The sequence below is a fragment of the Dendronephthya gigantea genome, unplaced genomic scaffold (genome assembly GCF_004324835.1).
Source record: "Dendronephthya gigantea isolate DGI-Jeju-01 unplaced genomic scaffold, DenGig_1.0 000018F, whole genome shotgun sequence".
Lineage (NCBI taxonomy): Eukaryota > Metazoa > Cnidaria > Anthozoa > Malacalcyonacea > Nephtheidae > Dendronephthya > Dendronephthya gigantea.
This window is the reverse complement of record NW_021163028.1, coordinates 247,768-269,410: the sequence shown is the minus strand read 5'-3', so window position 1 is coordinate 269,410 and position 21,643 is coordinate 247,768. Positions and strand designations below refer to the sequence as shown.

General features: G+C 36.1%; 1 protein-coding gene across 1 annotated transcript; it reads right to left on the bottom strand.

The window, feature by feature from the left end:
* Nucleotides 1-7,145: 7,145 nt before the first annotated feature.
* LOC114520790 lies at nt 7,146-8,816 on the bottom strand (the record flags this gene model as incomplete). Its single annotated transcript, XM_028541121.1, has 1 exon — nt 7,146-8,816. A coding segment is annotated over one exon (885 nt), but the record flags the coding sequence as incomplete, so codon positions are not given.
* Nucleotides 8,817-21,643: the final 12,827 nt, after the last annotated feature.

Below are 21,643 nucleotides of genomic sequence, written 5' to 3'. Positions count from 1 at the left end.
CAAGTTTTATCTCACCATCAGGGACGTCAGCTTCTTTGGTGACGGCCATTTCAGCTTTGTCTTCTTGTTCAATTTGAACGCCTTAGTTTCGTGCATTCGATTCGAAGCTTTGCCTTCGTATTTATTTGCAACACCAACTAGGAACTGTGCGTCGTTTGCTTTATCATCAGTTGGCAGTACTGCTGTTTTTGCGGCCACAACATTTAAGTGCTTGTCGCTGGTCTTGTTCACGATTAGCTCTTGGCAATCCATTTTGATTGGAGTTGTCTTTTGCCCATCCATCTTGATTTTCATTGACTCTTACACATCATATTTCATTTCGTTTAGTTCTTGGCCATCGATCCACCTTCACTTCGAGTGGCTCTTGCCTATCCATCCTGATTTTAATTGGCTCTTTCCCATCCCGTTTTATTTTGTTTGGCTATTTTCCATCCATCTCGACTTTGATTGTTTCCTGCCCATCCACCTCGGTTTTGATTTCCCCTTGTCCATTCATCTTGACCTGGTTTGGCTCTTCCACATCTCGTTTGATATAGATTGGCTCTTGCCCATGATGGTCAAGAGCCATCGCAATGAGTGCGCAAGATTGGCTGCTCGCCACTAGTGTTGCTTTTCGTTGGCTCGTTTGTTACCAGCGTCTGCCGTAGATTTTTCAACTGACAGTTTTGAGTTTAAAGGTCTATATTTTCATGAAGCTTTTCGAATGTGTTCGTACAAACACTTCTTGCTTTTACCTTTTCCCCGATTTCTCCGTATATAATTTATCCCACGAAATTCTCTGTGATTGTCTTCTGTATCGCAACGCTGGTGTGAAATTGCTCTGAAAAGGCAGGCACCATCTCCATGAACATTGTGTATTTTCCAATTCTTTCTCAGTCTGAAACATGCCGACACCCCTGTACAACGTAGCAACGAAACCAGCTTCTCTTAAATTTCGTTTTCACATGGCAGATTTATCATCCAGCGTCTTTTAGTTTCCTCACATTCGAGATGCGATCCGTTGATTTTCGGATCGTCTTTTCCAGTTATGTCGACATCGTTGATCCCTACTTCAGAGGCGACTTCTTTCTCCGGTATCCGAACTATCATTGCAACGCGGACTACTTCACTGAGTTGAGCCACCAATGGCTGCGAGAACATGTCAGTCCATGGCATTTTATCCTCGTCGTCGTCCTTTTCGCTTTTTTCGGAATTATTACTCTCCTGCGACTGGTTTGATCCTTTGATCCTCGGTTCTCTCGTTTGGGCTTTGGACTTGCTGGTGACGTCAACCTTTATCTCGTAAGTGACGTCGGGTTCTTTAGCTTCGGTTTCGACGGCTGCTTCCATGGCAACGCCGCTCGCTTCTTTCTCAGATTTTTTAACAACGTCAACAGGAAGGGCTTCAGCAGGTGCGTCAACTTCAGGTATTTTGTCTTTTGCTTGTGCATTCGAAGCTTCGCTTTTGTTCTTGACCGGGATTGGTTTCTCGCCAACGGAGTTGTATTTTGTTGGCTCGTCTTTGTTGCCAGCGTCTGTCGCAAGTTTTTCGACCAACAGATTTTGAAGCTCACACTTGCAATGATTGGTCGTCGCCTCCTGTTTATAGAAAGATTTTCCTTTCGTGTCTGAGTTGCCACTTATTCCAAATGCCTGCCTTTGAGTTTTGCCAAACGTGCATGCGTATGGAAAACGCGTAAGTGGGAAGCAGCTGAAGTTAAATACACACTGAAAGGTATAATTTTTTTAAACTTTGAGTTGAAAACGCTTGATATGTCACGCACACACTTTGAACAAACGTAACGGCACATTTCTCAATATACTCGAATTGGTTCTATAGCTTTTACAATATGAATGTCAACAACTTAGGTCAGTCAACTCCCGTTTAAACTAATTAGTTTATACGTTTCAGTGTTTATATTTGGCTCGCCTGTCGCTTGCAAATGGTGGTAAGTGTGAATTATACTTGGCTCCTTTCATGAAGCTTTGCAACTTTGATCGCGCAAGTATCTCTTGCCTTTACTTTTTTTCCGATTTTGATTTTCGACAACATCTTGATTGACCGGCTCGTGAACTTCATCGTTCTTCCGGAAACAACAAGACACGCGCCCATATCTGACATTATCAAAATTTCCCAACAATAATCAGCTTATTTATGACGTACGCATTTAATCAAGCGTAAACAATTGCTTGTGCAATTAGCGTACTAATTGGGTACAGATCATTTCTGGTTTTGAAAACAGTATGGTCATAAGGCTATACAGTACTAAATCTTCAAAAATTATACATGGGTAAATTCATCGGCCAAGGAAAAATTAAAGAGGATAGTTAGGAGGGTTAAAACACGAAAACGAGGCTTATTAGGTAAAAAGCAATATTTATATTTTTTGGAGTACAAAGTCAAAGCTATTCCAGCCTATTCGTCGTTTTTTTTTGATACCTTTAAGCTTGGTTTCATCTTTGTTATCATAGTTATCAAGTTAGGGAGTTTTGCCTTTCAATTGAGGTGTTTTTGTGGTGTTTTTATTAATCTTTTCGGCTGCTTTCGTCAAGGGAAATATGGAAAAGGTCGACACGAACTCAGGTAAAAATTTAGTTTTTTTCAAACTCTTTCGTGTAACGTTTTGAAAATTTATTTCATTTTTCTTCCTCTTATTTGTGAAAAGTTGGAAAATATATATTTGATGTAAAATTTATGTTTCTGCGATAAAAATTATTGAGAAGTCACGGTCGAATAACTATACGCCATGTTCAGGGTTGGTAGATAGCTGCATAATTGAGGCCAATCAACATCACACTAGTTCTTTGTTTCCTTTGTCTTTGCCTTTTGTTTTCTTTGTTTTCTTCATAGCACTAATGACAATTTGGCCTCAAATATTTGCATATCTACCAACTCTGGCCATGGTCCGTGTTCACATTTCTCAGTGAAGTTTAAAGTCCTATATTATCACGCTAGACTCTACGCTTTTTCCTAGCAAAGAACCGTCTTACTTCGCATTTCCGAAAACATGTCCATAAAATGCATTCTGGTAAAGTCAAGAATGTATTTAGAGTGTATTTATTTCTGCATGAAAAGGTTTGTGTCAAAAAAAGCTATAATACAGGAAAAGGCTCGTGGGTGGTTCGGTTTAGGAAATACTAGATAGTGCTCAATACCATATAGAAAGAGCAAACCGTGGAAGTCGAATTGGAACATAACAAGCAGTTGACGCTTTGAGAGAAAGAACGAAAAAAAAGATACAGTGAATGTGTTATAACTATTCAGTTCTAACATAAAGATCAGCGTGGACATGCACATTTAATTTCCTCAAATTGGAGAGCCATGCAGTCCTTGTCGGCGGAGGAAAACGCAATTAGAGATTTGATTTCAAAAATGTTGGGTGTGAATCAGTCGCAACGGTCTCACTCCCTTCCGGCTTGACTAGGGCACGTGCATGTTAAGTTCATAAGTGGTTAAATCAGTCGCAAAAAGGTCCCATATTATCATTAAACATCAAGCCCCAGTATCCTTATCAAACCATGGTGTGTACGGTTTAAAGCTTAGCGCTTTTTTGGAGCTAAAATGTTCCAGAACTCATTTTGGCCTAATTAACCTTTGTAATTTTACTAAGCCAAGAAAGAGCCAATTTTAACCCTTGTATACTGTATATAGATTTTAATTTTATCGTTAAACAATCTTTTGCCAGCTTTTTTTAAACGCGATATCTTTAATGCGGTCCGAGTCATACGGACTAAAACTAATCTGACCTATAATTTTATATATTCAACCATGATCAAACATCTGGATTTTCCCCGATTTGAACATCTGGTGAAAACACACAAAAAAATTGAATCTGTTGAATTCGTGGGCGTTTTCGCCCACTGAAAACGGAAGAATCTGAAAACGCTCTTCAGAGTTGAAGAATTTGAAAACGACGGCTGAGCGCGGATACGTGTGGACGGCTTTGGAGGGTAAATTTGAAAAACGATGATGTAACATATCAAATCGTTTCCATGTTAAGGAGGCTTGTTTCAATATTGCTATGGTAGCGTCAAATCAGCTTATATAGGTTAATTCTTGTATAGGCCTTTGAAATATCGTCAAATGAGTCCTATACAGGCTTTCGAACAGAATTTGAATACCATAACGATAATCCAAGCGAAACTAGACGGGTGCATGAATAACAAAATGAACTCGACAGACGATTCGGAGATTAATGTTCTGACGATTTTTAATATATATATTAATATATATATATATATATATATATATATATTATAATATATATATATATATATAATATATCAACGATACTACAGGTATGACTGACAACCACGAACTCTCGCTGGGATAACACATGCAGCAGTGAACTACAGGGTGTATAAAAAAAAATGTCCCAAATGTAGAATTTTCGTTTTTCAGGATATTTTGCAGAATTTGGCAAATTTTTGTGTTCCTTGAGATAGTTAAGACTTATCTGGTATACCTACAATCTCGTGCAAAAATAATGAGACACTTTACATTTTTACAAACGTTTTCCGACTGGCGCCCCCTCCCCCCCAAAACAATGTTGTAAATGTGTTGTTGAATATCCCCTTACTTCAAAACATGTTGAAACAACATTGTTTTGGGGATGAGGGGGGCAAAAACTACTTTTTATAGGATAAATACTTCAATAAATAGCTTGTCTCAAACATTTTTGCACGAGATTGTAGGCCAAGTTTGGTTTTTCATTAACAAAATTATGCTACCGGGGGGGGTGGTTCCTTTCTACTGATATTGAGAGGGCTTGCGCGCGAAAATGTGAAGCTGAAATTGAGATATTATTTAGCTGTCTAAAAGTAGGAAAGCTTTTTAATAAACTGTCAAAGTTTCAGGAAAAATAATGCATACTGGGAGCAACGCGCGACCCCTAAAGGTGACAAATATTTCATTGCGCGCAGTGGATTAAATGCATCGTTGATTTTCGCGTGACCGATCTCATACAAGGCTGTGCAAATGAATAAATTAAAGCGAGAAACTGAACAGAAAGACTAAGCGATTTAATAACAAGATTTTTATTCGTGATGTTAATCCTCAACATTTTGACCATTTCTTCATATCAAACTCTTTCCCTATTGAGATGAACATTTGCTCAAACTAGTGTCCAGTTTTTTTCTGTTACAAAATGCGCGCCTTGTAAAACAATATGGTGTCTAGACCAAAGCGCACATTATGCAAACCTCAACGTTTTGTCCACGAATTTGCGGTTCGATGTGGAAAAAATCATTTAAACGGGAGGCGAAAGACAATAACCTCTACGAGGTTGAGATTAAAGAGGTTGATCAAAAAAATAAACGTGTTCGTACGCATTTTAAAGGATACGATTCGCGTTTTGATGAATGGCGACCCTATAGGCTATGGCAAAGATAATATATTTCCCGTTTCTTCAGCATGAAAAGCCTCGTGTTTTGGCCGCCGCTTCAACATAGACGATAGAGCCGATAATATAAACAACAATAAAACCTTTTGATTAAAATTCGCTCTTACACGCGCAGGTATAGCCGATGTGAACGATATTAATGTCCCTTATTCCAGCATATTATATATAATATACACAATATATCAATAAGAAAATCACTGTAGCAGCGTAGGCTATTGCCAACGCTATTTACAGTGTATATTTAGACAGCATTTGTCAGGCTTAAAATTTGTCAAAATATACACAACTGTGGTATTATACAGTACTATATTAAAGCATACAAGGTGAAAATATAAAATTCCCTTGCCTGCTTATCTCGTAAGTAAACGGCGGGCCTCCATTCCGATTGTGTTCACATCACCAACAGCAGAGACTGCATTAATCAATGTGTGAACAACATATGTAAATGCCGACCAATGTCGCAAAATACCTACAGTTCATGGCCATCGGTCCGAAGCTAATTCACGTTGAATATGTACGAAATTCATATCAAAATACGCGCCAAAACATGTAGATTTCAATTCCGAATGTAAGGAAAAGAAATATTGTATAGTGGAAGCAGTACGAGGAGTTTTCCCGCAACTTCCGCTCTAAACGGCGATTTTTGACCAATTTTCTTATATAGCCCGCAACATTCAACCCCCAAAGTCCGACTCCGGGATACGACGAATCTTTACCAAAAACAATAAATAATGTGTGGCATAGGTCTAAATTTAATAATCCGCGTGTAAGTGAAAGATAACTTCAGTTTCTAAGGCACACGAACAGAAAAAGCGCTTATTTTGGACGAGTTTGTATTGCGCACTGCTGGGGGTATCCTCGCTTGTAACGCGATATAGACTATTTGTATAGCGAGAGTTTGATATGTCTAAGCAAACTGCGGCTCGTCTGAGCATGGTAAACACTGAACGGCGAACCATTTGTCTGTCCTGCCTCAAATTCTCCATTTCGTTTGAAATTCTTTCTTGCAAATCGCCTACGCTACCACCGGCAAATCTAGGCGAATGGACAGACAAATGCTTCGCTGTTCAGTGTTTACTATGCTCAGACGAGCCGCAGTTTGCTTAGAATGAAATGGTGGACATGCTGAGGATTAACATCACGAATAAATCGCTTTGTTTTTGTGTTCAGTTTCTCGCTTTAATTTATTCATTTGCACAGCCTTGTATGAGATCGGTCACGCGAAAATCAACGATGCATTTAATCCACTGCGCGCAATGAAATATTTGTCACCTTTAGAGGTCGCACGTTGCTCCCAGTATGCATTATTTTTCCTGAAACTTTGACAGTTTATTAAAAAGCTTTTCTACTTTTAAACAGCTAAATAATATCTCAATTTCAGCTTCACATTTTCGCGCGCAAGCCCTCTCAATATCAGTGGAAAGGAACCACCCCCCGGTAACATAATTTTGTTAATGAAAAACCAAACTTGGCCTAGGTATACCAGATAAGTCTTAACTATCTCTAGGAACACAAAAATTTGCCAAATTCTACAAATTATCCTGAAAAACGGAAATTTTACATTTGGGACATTTTTTTTGATACACCCTGTAGATACGAGTGTCCGTAGATAAACTGATACAACTGGAATCGGACTGTAGATCGATTGAGAATCAGAACGAATTAGAATATAACAATTAAACAAGCTAAATATAGAACGAATAGTCGAGTATATAACACAGAAAGCTAATTAAGGATTACGATACATGTGATCAGGTGATATGATAATCAACGAGTACTTATACTGAGCATAACATGCACTAAGACTATAAATTATTATTGCCAATATACAAGGTGATCAACGCTATAACTAAAAAGACACTGAGTTTGGCATGCGGAATAATCAGCGAGTTTAGCGTTTTGGAATAGCTGTCTTAACTACAATCTTTTTGGAATAGCAGTTTTAACTACATCATGCGGCATACAAACTAACAAACTAACAAATGAATATACGCAATTTACATGAAATAAACAAAAAGCAAACAACACCCAACAGGAGGTTTTCGTTAATACGAGTGTATTTAAACCGTGTTGAACTTGTGAACCTAAAACTGTTAAACGTCGCAGAAAGAATGCGCAGAAGACCGATGTCATAAGAAGACAAGGCAGAGAAAGGTTAGTTCGTATAAATTGTTATACAGCCATGGGAATCATTGGTAGGACGTGTCTGCCATTTCCAAGTAGTCTTCATCAGGTTTCTCAAATGCACGAACTAACCTTTCCCGTGTCGTTTTCGGAGAAACATCTTAATTCTGTGTATTCTCTCTGCCATGTTCAACAGTTTTAAAGTTCACAAGTTCATGTTAACGAAAACCTTCCTTTTGAAACCACATAAATAAAGCATGCATATTTTATAAATGTTTCACACTGTTGATTTTCACTATATGGACTGCATCATGAAGTGATTCATTGAATTGTACTCATCATCCTTCCAGCAAATATGTTCTTTCATGAGTTTTCTCAGATCTTTAAGAAAGGAAGTTTGAATTCGACGTCCACGCGGGACTAGGATCAGAGAAACATATACGACAGTTCTGCTTCGCACGAAAGGTGATTTGGAGCAGGATATTTGATTATTTCTTTGATATAGTCTTTCCTGGTTGACGCATCATACTTGAAGCAATCAAATAGCGATGTTAATTCCTTTTTCAAGATTTCTGTCTTCTCTCCGTCTTCTTTATTTTTAACATCCAGGGCGAGTAATATTTTCCTTGCAATTGCGCTTCCGACAGGCAGATTATCTAGCTGTTCTCCTTCATCCGTCTTATTATTACTCCCAGAAAGCCGCCTTGCAATTTCAAACAGTAAAAGGAAGTATACTTTTTCAAACAATAATTTCTTGGAAGGATCCAACGAAACTCGTGACATTCTTTGTGGCAAATCGTCATAATCAGTTTTCCCTGGACTTGCTGTCGCCCCAATTGCCGGTTCGTCATGCGTAAAGCAGAGATTGTTCTTGAACAGTTTCTGGATGGCTTCGGCGAACTCTTGAATAGATGTTTTTGCTTCACATAGCTCTTTTGTTATACCCTCATAGTCAGGCGTCGACTTTTCTTCAACGTACTTTCCATTATTAAGAAACATGGGGTAAACCAAGCCATTTCCTGGTTGATCATCTGATGGTAGTGCTTTTATTTTAAAAAGTTTGCTGCTTTTAGTAATCAAAAAGTAAAAAATTTTGTTTGTTTTCCACTTATCGCGGTTGTTTATGATGCTTGCAATCATTGCAATAACATTGAGTGCATTCAGCCCTGTAATATCATAAACCTCTCCTTTTTTACCTTTTAGCCCGTCCAATTTCGCTGCGGCTGTAGAGGGAAAGCTTTTCTGGATATTGAAGAATTTTTTGCAGGCTTGCTCGTGATTATCGTAAAGTTCACCGTCTTCACTCTCACTTTTATCGTTCAATTGAAATATGTTGCCCATTGTGCTTCTGAAATATAAACGCTGAAGTCTTCACAAGCTCAAAAAATTCAACTTTTCTGCAACACGACAATAAATCTATAACGTATGTTGTAGAAAACGTTAATTAGTTCATAATCACACGTCAAAATTACTACGTAAGTGTTAATGATACAAGAAAAATCTCACATTCTGTTGCTCACACAGCTTGTTTGCGGAGCTGTCGACAATTACAATATGTAGAAACTATAACAAGCTTGTTGAATCATCACACTTAACAGGGCTTTACAAGCTGGTCTAGCATACACTGATAATATAACAAAATTGTCAGTTCATTTTAATCTCGTGTTGTCAAGCTTATAACAAATGAATAAAATGAATCATATAAAGGGTTAAAATAAACTACCCCCTGATAAATCCGCTACGTTAGTTTTGAAGAAACAGACAGACTACCTGTTTTACCCTGATTGTCTACTTCCTTCTTTGATAAAAAGATTTTACCGTATGTAGTCATGACATTCTCGTACTTATATTTGGTATAGCTTTGACCGACTTAACGTATAATTAAGTAAATGTTTATTATTCGATCAACGGTGAAAACAAAAAGATGAAAGTGAAAAAAATACAACTTTCATAGCATAACTACTTTTATATCACAATTAACTATTAAAAATATTAACAATACATTAGACTGAAGAACAGTAAACGAAAACGTAACACCAGACATTAACTGTCAACAGTTCCTAAAGTTTAATTGCAGTAAATACAGTAGCTACGTTCATGCAATTAAGGGAGATTTAGCATAGACGAAGTGAAAATGGGGGATAAATGGCGTGGCATGTCCATATACCCTACAGTGGGGGTCAAAAGTCTGATTTCAGTCGATAATTTTTCTTTATTTATATCTCCGTGGATATGTTGATCTGAACTTGCGCATTTTATGATATAGTTAAGCCTACCATATGTTTTCTCAACTTTCTGGTTAGTTCGTATCGTATTTAAATTGAACAATGGACAAGAGAGGGCCAACAATGATGGGTTGTCTCAGCAAAAAATTGAGGTGAGGGTATATGTATCAAAGGAAAAGTTGGAAACGTGTTGTTTATCAGGTTCGTATTCAATTAAATGAACATCTGGGAGACCAAGAGCTATTCTTGCAAAGGAAGATGATAAAAGGCGGTTTTTCACAAGGCAGAATTTTTGGATGGAACGAAATTTTTCGCTCGATTTTCTTTTCGAGAATTCCCTAGTAGCGGATTCCTTTCACTGGTCACAATTAAAAAGAAAGTCGAGCGAAAAATTTCGTTAGCTCGAAAAATTCAGCCCAGTGGAAAACCAGCGGAACGTTCTTAAATTATGTTCAGAAGAATTGAACCATGCAGTAGTGCAAACAAAACTGGTTCACTTTATGCTAGAAAAAGTCAAAGCTGCATGTTTTGAAACGTAAAGGTGTTCAAACAAAACATTAGAAGCACTCACAGCACTCACAGCAGTGCATCTGCATATCGTGACAGTATACAGATGCACTGCCGTCGTTATATGTATGCGAGGCGCATGACGTTATTTATCCCCCATTTTCACATCCTCTTTGACGTTCATGTCTCTGTGTTAAATCTCTCTAATGATAGTAGGGTTTTTTGAATGATGACAAACATCAAAACGACACGCGTACGCTGCCCTAAGTGCCCCATAGAGACATCAAAACAGGACAACTTCTATCTACAGAGTTTGGATCTCTAGTAACTGCATAGATATACCTGTAAATTTCATAATAAATTTGTATTTAACTTATTCTGCAATTTACAGTAATTTTTGAAATTCCTGTCAACTCAGCCAATTGGCTGCAAGAAGGTATTTTATTAAACTATCTGTCTATCTATCTGTCTATCTAGTCTAAATTTCACTTCTTAGCTATGCTTTTCTCATATACATAGTGATCAATACACCAGCTATGGTAGGTTTCGGCGAAATAGAAAAATGTTCACTATATGCATGGGCTCGTGCGTGTTCGATTATTAAACAGCATATATAGCAGGTTAAAATAAACATCCCGCAGATAAATCTCCCTAATAATGGGAGGCTTGTTTGAAGGCTGACAAACATCAAAGCGACACGCGTACGCTGCCCTAAGTGCCCCATAGAAACAGCAAAACGATTATTAAAACATTATATATAATAGAAGGTTAAAATAAACATCCCGCCGATAAATCGGCAATGCTGGTTTTGTATAGAGAGCGACAGACGGAACTAACTGCCGTTTAGAACTGCTGTTTAGAATAGTATACAAGGTCTTTTTAAAGAAGTAGGTACAAAGGCTATGGCTGACAGCGAGAAAGAAGTGCATAGTTTTTTTAAACAAGCCCTGGCTTATTTAGGTCTATATATATTTCCACAACTATATTATATCACAACTACTAAATATAAACAATACAATACAATGTACAACATGCAGTAAACGAAAACTTACATCAACAGTTCCTCAAATCTGATCGCCGTATAAAATACAGTAGCTACGTTCAACTATGTTTAATATAATGGGAGGGTTTTTGGAAGGCTAGCAAATATCAAACTGACACGTGACGTTAGTCGTCTAAATATAGGTAGAGTAGTAAGTACTCCACGTGACCTGCATGTAATAGCTCACAAATGAGTAATTTTGTAATATAAGCTTATAGAAACGATTTGAAAATATTATATTTTCCTATGGTTCACGGATATTTTAGGTTTTGTTTCAGAGGAATCTCAGTTATACCGCATTTGATATGACGATATGCCATAATTATAATCGTACATTCCGTCGTCTCAGGGCAACAACCCAATAGAAACAGCAAAACAAAACATGCAACTGCTTTATACAAAGTTTGGTTCTTTAGTGACTCCAAAGACCCGTAGGAGTAGTCAAAATTTCACTTGTTATGCTATACATGAATACATAGTAATCAATACAGCAGCTATGGTATGTTTCGGCCAAATAGAAAAATGTTCACTATATTATGCATGGCTCGTGCGTCTCATTTTGCAATATAATTTTATAGAAACGATTTGAAAATATGATATTTTCCTATAGTTGACGATTATTTGGGACATACGAAGTTTCATCATAGTCCGCATTTGTTATGGGCATGTCTTGAATAAATTGTTGATTGTAAAAAGTTTTCTGTTAATCCATGCAGTGCATCAGAGCACATGCAGGTATGGATTATCGGGTATCATAGTATCATATTACATTAATAGAATGACAAATCATAAACTCATAACAAAGAGTCGTCATTTGTCTCAGCTAGGACGGGTATTAAATAGAGGTTTCGTATTCGAATTTGTTAAAGTAAACGTCGAGAAGTTCTTTTTGTCTATTTTAGGCACTAGTTATACCACATTTGTGGCAACGATATGTAAATTATAATTGTACTTTCCGTCGTCTCATCGAAGGAGCCCCATATATAGAAACATCAAAACAGGACAACTGCTATATACAGAGTTTGGTTCACTAGTGACTGCATAGATATACCTGCATGTAGTCTAAATTTCACTGGTTATGCTATACTGGTTATGCAAAAGTATACATCGGTTAACATCCTGCAGGTAAATCGGCAATGTTGGTTTTGTATAGAGAGCGACAGACGGATCTAACTACCGTTTAGAACTGCTGTTTAGAATAGTATACGAGGTCTTTTAACAGAAGTAGGTAGAAAAGCCATAGCTTACGGCGAGAAAGAAGTGCATCGTTTTTTTAAACAAGCCCTGGCTTATTTAGGTCTATATATTTCCACAACTATATTATATCACAACTATATTAGATATCAACAATACAATACAGTGTAGAACAGTAAACGAAAACTTACATCAACAGTTCCTCAAATCTGATCGCAGTATAAAATACAGTAGCTACGTTCAACTATGTTTAATATAATGGGAGGGCTTTTGGAAGGCTGGCAAATATCAAAGCAACACGTGACGTTAGTCGTCTAAATATAGGTAGAGTATAGTAAGTACTCCGCGCGACCTGTAATAGCTCACAAATGAGTATTTTTTAATATAATTTTATAGAAACGATTTGAAAATATTATATTTTGTTTCAGAGGAATCTCAGTTATACCGCATTTGATATGACGATATGCCATAATTATAATCGTACATTCCGTCGTCTCATGGAAACAACCCCATACAAACAGCAAAACAAAACAACTGCTTTATACAAAGTTTGGTTCTTTAGTGACTCCAAAGACCCGTAGGAGTAGTCGAAATTTCACTGGTTATGCTATGCATGAATACATAGTAATCAATACATCAGCTATGGTATGTTTCGGCGAAATAGAAAAATGTTCACTATATTATGCATGGCTCGTGCGTCTCATTTTGCAATATAATTTTATAGAAACGATTTGAAAATATGATATTTTCCTATAGTTGACGATTATTTGGGACATACAAAGTTTCAGCATAGTCCGCATTTGTTACGGGCATGTCTTGAATAAATTGTTGATTGTAAAAAGTTTTCTGTTAATCCATGCAGTGCATCAGAGCACATGCAGGTATGGATTATCGGGTATCATAGTATCATATTACATTAATAGAATGACAAATCATAAACTCATAACAAAGAGTCGTCATTTGTCTCAGCTAGGACGGGTATTAAATAGAGGTTTCATATCCGAATTTGTTAAAGTAAACGTCGAGAAGTTCTTTTTGTCTATTTTAGGCACTAGTTATACCACATTTGTGGCAACGATATGTAAATTATAATTGTACTTTCCGTCGTCTCATCGAAGGAGCCCCATATATAGAAACATCAAAACAGGACAACTGCTATATACAGAGTTTGGTTCACTAGTGACTGCATAGATATACCTGCATGTAGTCTAAATTTCACTGGTTATGCTATACATGAATACATAGTAATCGATACATCAGCTATGGTATATTTCGGCGAAATAGAAAAATTTCACAATATGCATGGGCTCGTGCGTGTTCGATTATGAAACAGCAAAAGTATACATCGGTTAACATCCTGCAGATAAATCGGCAATGTTGGTTTTGTATAGAGAGCGACAGACGGATCTAACTACCGTTTAGAACTGCTGTTTAGAATAGTATACAAGGTCTTTTAACAGAAGTAGGTAGAAAAGCCATAGCTTACGGCGAGAAAGAAGTGCATCGTTTTTTTAAACAAGCCCTGTATCTTGCATGGTTCTTGCACTAGTTCCGTTTATACTTTGCCATTTAGGATCATTATCTGTTTAGTATTAATTTTGTATTCTACCGTATGTATTAATGAGTGATCCTAATAAAGTCGACAATAATAATAATAATAATAATAATAATATATATTTCCACAACTATATTATATCACAACTATATTAAATATCAACAATACAATACAGTGTAGAACAGTAAACGAAAACTTACATCAACAGTTCCTCAAATCTGATCGCCGTATAAAATACAGTAGCTACGTTCAACTATGTTTAATATAATGGGAGGGCTTTTGAAAGGCTGGCAAATATCAAAGCGACACGTGACGTTAGTCGTCTAAATATAGGTAGAGTAGTAAGTACTCCACGTGACCTGCATGTAATAGCTCACAAATAAGTATTTTTAATATAATCTTATAGAAACGATTTGAAAATATTATATTTTGTTTCAGAGGAATCTCAGTTATACCGCATTTGATATGACGATATGCCATAATTATAATCGTACATTCCGTCGTCTCATGGAAACAACCCCATACAAACAGCAAAACAGAACAACTGCTTTATACAAAGTTTGGTTCTTTAGTGACTCCAAAGACTCGTAGGAGTAGTCGAAATTTTACTGGTTATGCTATACATGAATACATAGTAATCAATACATCAGCTATGGTATGTTTCGGCGAAATAGAAAAATGTTCACTATATTATGCATGGCTCGTGCGTCTCATTTTGCAATATAATTTTATAGAAACGATTTGAAAATATGATATTTTCCTATAGTTGACGATTATTTGGGACATACGAAGTTTCATCATAGTCCGCATTTGTGACGGGCATGTCTTGAATAAATTGTTGATTGTAAAAAGTTTTCTGTTAATCCATGCAGTGCATCAGAGCACATGCAGGTATGGATTATCGGGTATCATTGTATCATATTACATCAATAGAATGACAAATCATAAACTTATAACAAAGAGTCGTCATTTGTCTCAGCTAGGACGGGTATTAAATAGAAGTTTCGTATCCGAATTTGTTAAAGTAAACGTCGAGAAGTTCTTTTTGTCTATTTTAGGCACTAGTTATACCACATTTGTGGCAACGATATGTAAATTATAATTGTACTTTCCGTCGTCTCATCGAAGAAGCCCCATATATAGAAACATCAAAACAGGACAACTGCTATATACAGAGTTTGGTTCACTAGTGACTGCATAGATATACCTGATGTAGTCTAAATTTCACTGGTTATGCTATACATGAATACATAGTAATCAATACATCAGCTATGGTATGTTTCGGCGAAATAGAAAAATGTTCACTATATTATGCATGGCTCGTGCGTCTCATTTTGCAATATAATTTTATAGAAACGATTTGAAAATATGATATTTTCCTATATGATATTTTCCTATAGTTGACGATTATTTGGGACATACGAAGTTTCATCATAGTCCGCATTTGTAACGGGCATGTCTTGAATAAATTGTTGATTGTAAAAAGTTTTCTGTTAATCCATGCAGTGCATCAGAGCACATGCAGGTATGGATTATCGGGTATCATAGTATCATATTACATCAATAGAATGACAAATCATAAACTCAAAACAAAGAGTCGTCATTTGTCTCAGCTAGGACGTGTATTAAATAAAGGTTTCGTATCCGAATTTGTTAAAGTAAACGTCGAGAAGTTTTTTTTTGTCAATTTTAGGCACTAGTTATCCACATTAGAAACATCAAAACAGGACAACTGCTATATACAGAGTTTGGTTCACTAATGACTGCATAGATATACCTGCATGTAGTCTAAATTTCACTGGTTATGCTATACATGAATACATAGTAATCGATACATCAGCTATGGTATATTTCGGCGAAATAGAAAAATTTCACAATATGCATGGGCTCGTGCGTGTTCGATTATGAAACAGCAAAAGTACACATCGGTTAACATCCTGCAGATAAATCGGCAATGTTGGTTTTGTATAGAGAGCGACAGACGGATCTAACTACCGTTTAGAACTGCTGTTTAGAATAGTATACAAAGTCTTTTAACAGAAGTAGGTAGAAAAGCCATAGCTTACGGCGAGAAAGAAGTGCATCGTTTTTTTAAACAAGCCCTGGCCTATTTAGGTCTATATATATTTCCACAACTATATTATATCACAACTATATTAAATATCAACAATACAATACAGTGTAGAACAGTAAACGAAAACTTACATCAACAGTTCCTCAAATCTGATCGCCGTATAAAATACAGTAGCTACGTTCAACTATGTTTAATATAATGGGAGGGCTTTTGGAAGGCTGGCAAATATCAAAGCGACACGTGACGTTAGTCGTCTAAATATAGGTAGAGTATAGTAAGTACTCCGCGCGACCTGTAATAGCTCACAAATGAGTATTTTTTAATATAATTTTATAGAAACGATTTGAAAATTATATTTTGTTTCAGAGGAATCTCAGTTATACCGCATTTGATATGACGATATGCCATAATTATAATCGTACATTCCGTCGTCTCATGGAAACAACCCCATACAAACAGCAAAACAAAACAACTGCTTTATACAAAGTTTGGTTCTTTAGTGACTCCAAGGACCCGTAGGAGTAGTCGAAATTTCACTGGTTATGCTATACATGAATACATAGTAATCAATACATCAGCTATGGTATGTTTCGGCGAAATAAAAAAATGTTCACTATATTATGCATGGCTCGTGCGTCTCATTTTGCAATATAATTTCATAAAAATGATTTGAAAATATGATATTTCCCTATAGTTGACGATTATTTGGGAGATACAAAGTTTCAGCATAGTCCGCATTTGTTACGGGCATGTCTTGAATGAATTGTTGATTGTGAAAAGTTTTTTGTTAATCCATGCAGTGCATCAGAGCACATGCAGGTATGGATTAGCACTAGTTATACCACATTTGTGGCAACGATATGTAAATTATAATTGTACTTTCCGTCGTCTCATCGAAGAAGCCCCATATATAGAAACATCAAAACAGGACAACTGCTATATACAGAGTTTGGTTCACTAGTGACTGCATAGATATACCTGATGTAGTCTAAATTTCACTGGTTATGCTATACATGAATACATAGTAATCAATACATCAGCTATGGTATGTTTCGGCGAAATAGAAAAATGTTCACTATATTATGCATGGCTCGTGCGTCTCATTTTGCAATATAATTTTATAGAAACGATTTGAAAATATGATATTTTCCTATATGATATTTTCCTATAGTTGACGATTATTTGGGACATACGAAGTTTCATCATAGTCCGCATTTGTAACGGGCATGTCTTGAATAAATTGTTGATTGTAAAAAGTTTTCTGTTAATCCATGCAGTGCATCAGAGCACATGCAGGTATGGATTATCGGGTATCATAGTATCATATTACATCAATAGAATGACAAATCATAAACTCAAAACAAAGAGTCGTCATTTGTCTCAGCTAGGACGTGTATTAAATAAAGGTTTCGTATCCGAATTTGTTAAAGTAAACGTCGAGAAGTTTTTTTTTGTCAATTTTAGGCACTAGTTATCCACATTAGAAACATCAAAACAGGACAACTGCTATATACAGAGTTTGGTTCACTAATGACTGCATAGATATACCTGCATGTAGTCTAAATTTCACTGGTTATGCTATACATGAATACATAGTAATCGATACATCAGCTATGGTATATTTCGGCGAAATAGAAAAATTTCACAATATGCATGGGCTCGTGCGTGTTCGATTATGAAACAGCAAAAGTACACATCGGTTAACATCCTGCAGATAAATCGGCAATGTTGGTTTTGTATAGAGAGCGACAGACGGATCTAACTACCGTTTAGAACTGCTGTTTAGAATAGTATACAAAGTCTTTTAACAGAAGTAGGTAGAAAAGCCATAGCTTACGGCGAGAAAGAAGTGCATCGTTTTTTTAAACAAGCCCTGGCCTATTTAGGTCTATATATATTTCCACAACTATATTATATCACAACTATATAAATATCAACAATACAATACAGTGTAGAACAGTAAACGAAAACTTACATCAACAGTTCCTCAAATCTGATCGCCGTATAAAATACAGTAGCTACGTTCAACTATGTTTAATATAATGGGAGGGCTTTTGGAAGGCTGGCAAATATCAAAGCGACACGTGACGTTAGTCGTCTAAATATAGGTAGAGTATAGTAAGTACTCCGCGCGACCTGTAATAGCTCACAAATGAGTATTTTTTAATATAATTTTATAGAAACGATTTGAAAATATTATATTTTGTTTCAGAGGAATCTCAGTTATACCGCATTTGATATGACGATATGCCATAATTATAATCGTACATTCCGTCGTCTCATGGAAACAACCCCATACAAACAGCAAAACAAAACAACTGCTTTATACAAAGTTTGGTTCTTTAGTGACTCCAAGGACCCGTAGGAGTAGTCGAAATTTCACTGGTTATGCTATACATGAATACATAGTAATCAATACATCAGCTATGGTATGTTTCGGCGAAATAAAAAAATGTTCACTATATTATGCATGGCTCGTGCGTCTCATTTTGCAATATAATTTCATAAAAATGATTTGAAAATATGATATTTCCCTATAGTTGACGATTATTTGGGAGATACAAAGTTTCAGCATAGTCCGCATTTGTTACGGGCATGTCTTGAATGAATTGTTGATTGTGAAAAGTTTTTTGTTAATCCATGCAGTGCATCAGAGCACATGCAGGTATGGATTATCGGGTATCATAGTATCATATTACATCAATAGAATGACAAATCATAAACTCATAACAAAGAGTCGTCATTTGTCTCAGCTAGGACGGGTATTAAATAGAGGTTTCGTATCCGAATTTGTTAAAGTAAACGTCGAAAGGTTCTTTTTGTCTATTTTAGGCACTAGTTATACCACATTTGTGGCAACGATATGTAAATTATAATTGTACTTTCCGTCGTCTCATGGAAAGAGCCCACTATAGAAACATCAAAACAGGACAACTGCTATATACAGAGTTTGGTTCACTAATGACTGCATAGATATACCTGCATGTAGTCTAAATTTCACTGGTTATGCTATACATGAATACATAGTAATCGATACATCAGCTATGGTATATTTCGGCGAAATAGAAAAATTTCACAATATGCATGGGCTCGTACGTGTTCGATTATGAAACAGCAAAAGTATACATCGGTTAACATCCTGCAGATAAATCGGCAATGTTGGTTTTGTATAGAGAGCGACAGACGGATCTAACTACCGTTTAGAACGGCTGTTTAGAATAGTATACAAGGTCTTTTAACAGAAGTAGGTAGAAAAGCCATAGCTTACGGCGAGAAAGAAGTGCATCGTTTTTTTAAACAAGCCCTGTATCTTGCATGGTTCTTGCACTAGTTCCGTTTATACTTTGCCATTTAGGATCATTATCTGTTTAGTATTAATTTTGTATTCTACCGTATGTATTAATGAGTGATCCTAATAAAGTCGACAATAATAATAATAATAATAATAATAATATATATTTCCACAACTATATTATATCACAAATATATTAAATATCAACAATACAATACAGTGTAGAACAGTAAACGAAAACTTACATCAACAGTTCCTCAAATCTGATCGCCGTATAAAATACAGTAGCTACGTTCAACTATGTTTAATATAATGGGAGGGCTTTTGGAAGGCTGGCAAATATCAAAGCGACACGTGACGTTAGTCGTCTAAATATAGGTAGAGTAGTAAGTACTCCACGTGACCTGCATGTAATAGCTCATAAATGAGTATTTTTTAATATAATCTTATAGAAACGATTTGAAAATATTATATTTTGTTTCAGAGGAATCTCAGTTATACCGCATTTGATATGACGATATGCCATAATTATAATCGTACATTCCGTCGTCTCATGGAAACAACCCCATACAAACAGCAAAACAAAACAACTGCTTTATACAAAGTTTGATTCTTTGTGACTCCAAAGACCCGTAGGAGTAGTCGAAATTTCACTGGTTATGCTATACATGAATACATAGTAATCAATACATCAGCTATGGTATGTTTCGGCGAAATAGAAAAATGTTCACTATATTATGCATGGCTCGTGCGTCTCATTTTGCAATATAATTTTATAGAAACGATTTGAAAATATGATATTTTCCTATAGTTGACGATTATTTGGGACATACAAAGTTTCAGCATAGTCCGCATTTGTTACGGGCATGTCTTGAATAAATTGTTGATTGTAAAAAGTTTTCTGTTAATCCATGCAGTGCATCAGAGCACATGCATGCAGGTATGGATTATCGGGTATCATTGTATCATATTACATCAATAGAATGACAAATCATAAACTCATAACAAAGAGTCGTCATTTGTCTCAGCTAGGACGTGTATTAAATAGAGGTTTCGTATCCGAATTTGTTAAAGTAAACGTCGAGAAGTTTTTTTTGTCAATTTTAGGCACTAGTTATACCACATTTGATGCGACGATGTGTAAATTATAATTGTACTTTCCGTCGTCTCATGGAAAGAGCCCACTATAGAAACATCAAAACAGGACAACTGCTATATAGAGAGTTTGGTTCACTAATGACTGCATAGATATACCTGCATGTAGTCTAAATTTCACTGGTTATGCTATACATGAATACATAGTAATCGATACATCAGCTATGGTATATTTCGGCGAAATAGAAAAATTTCACAATATGCATGGGCTCGTGCGTGTTCGATTATGAAACAGCAAAAGTATACATCGGTTAACATCCTGCAGATAAATCGGCAATGTTGGTTTTGTATAGAGAGCGACAGACGGATCTAACTACCGTTTAGAACTGCTGTTTAGAATAGTATACAAGGTCTTTTAACAGAAGTAGGTAGAAAAGCCATAGCTTACGGCGAGAAAGAAGTGAATCGTTTTTTTAAGCAAGCCCTGGCCTATTTAGGTCTATATATATATTTCCACAACTATATTATATCACAACTATATTAAATATCAACAATATAATACAGTGTAGAACAGTAAACGAAAACTTACATCAACAGTTCCTCAAATCTGATCGCCGTATAAAATACAGTAGCTACGTTCATCTATGTTTAATATAATGGGAGGGCTTTTGTAAGGCTGGCAAACATCAAAGCGACACGTCACGTTAGAGACGTGACGTAGAGTAGTAAGTACTCCACGTGACCTGCATGTAATAGCTCACAAATGAGTAATTTTGTAATATAAGGTTATAGAAACGATTTGAAAATATTATATTTTCCTTTGGTTCACGGATATTTTAGGTTTTGTTTCAGAGGAATCTCAGTTATACCGCATTTGATATGACGATATGTCATAATTACAATCGTACACTCCGTCGTCTCATGGAAACAACCCCATAGAAACAGCAAAACAAAACAACTGCTTTATACAAAGTTTGGTTCTTTAGTGACTCCAAAGACCCGTAGGAGTAGTCTAAATTTAACTGGTTATGCTATACATGAATACATAGTAATCAATACATCAGCTATGGTATGTTTCGGCGAAATAGAAAAATGTTCACTATATCATGCATGGCTCGTGCGTCTCATTTTGCAATATAATTTTATAGAAACGA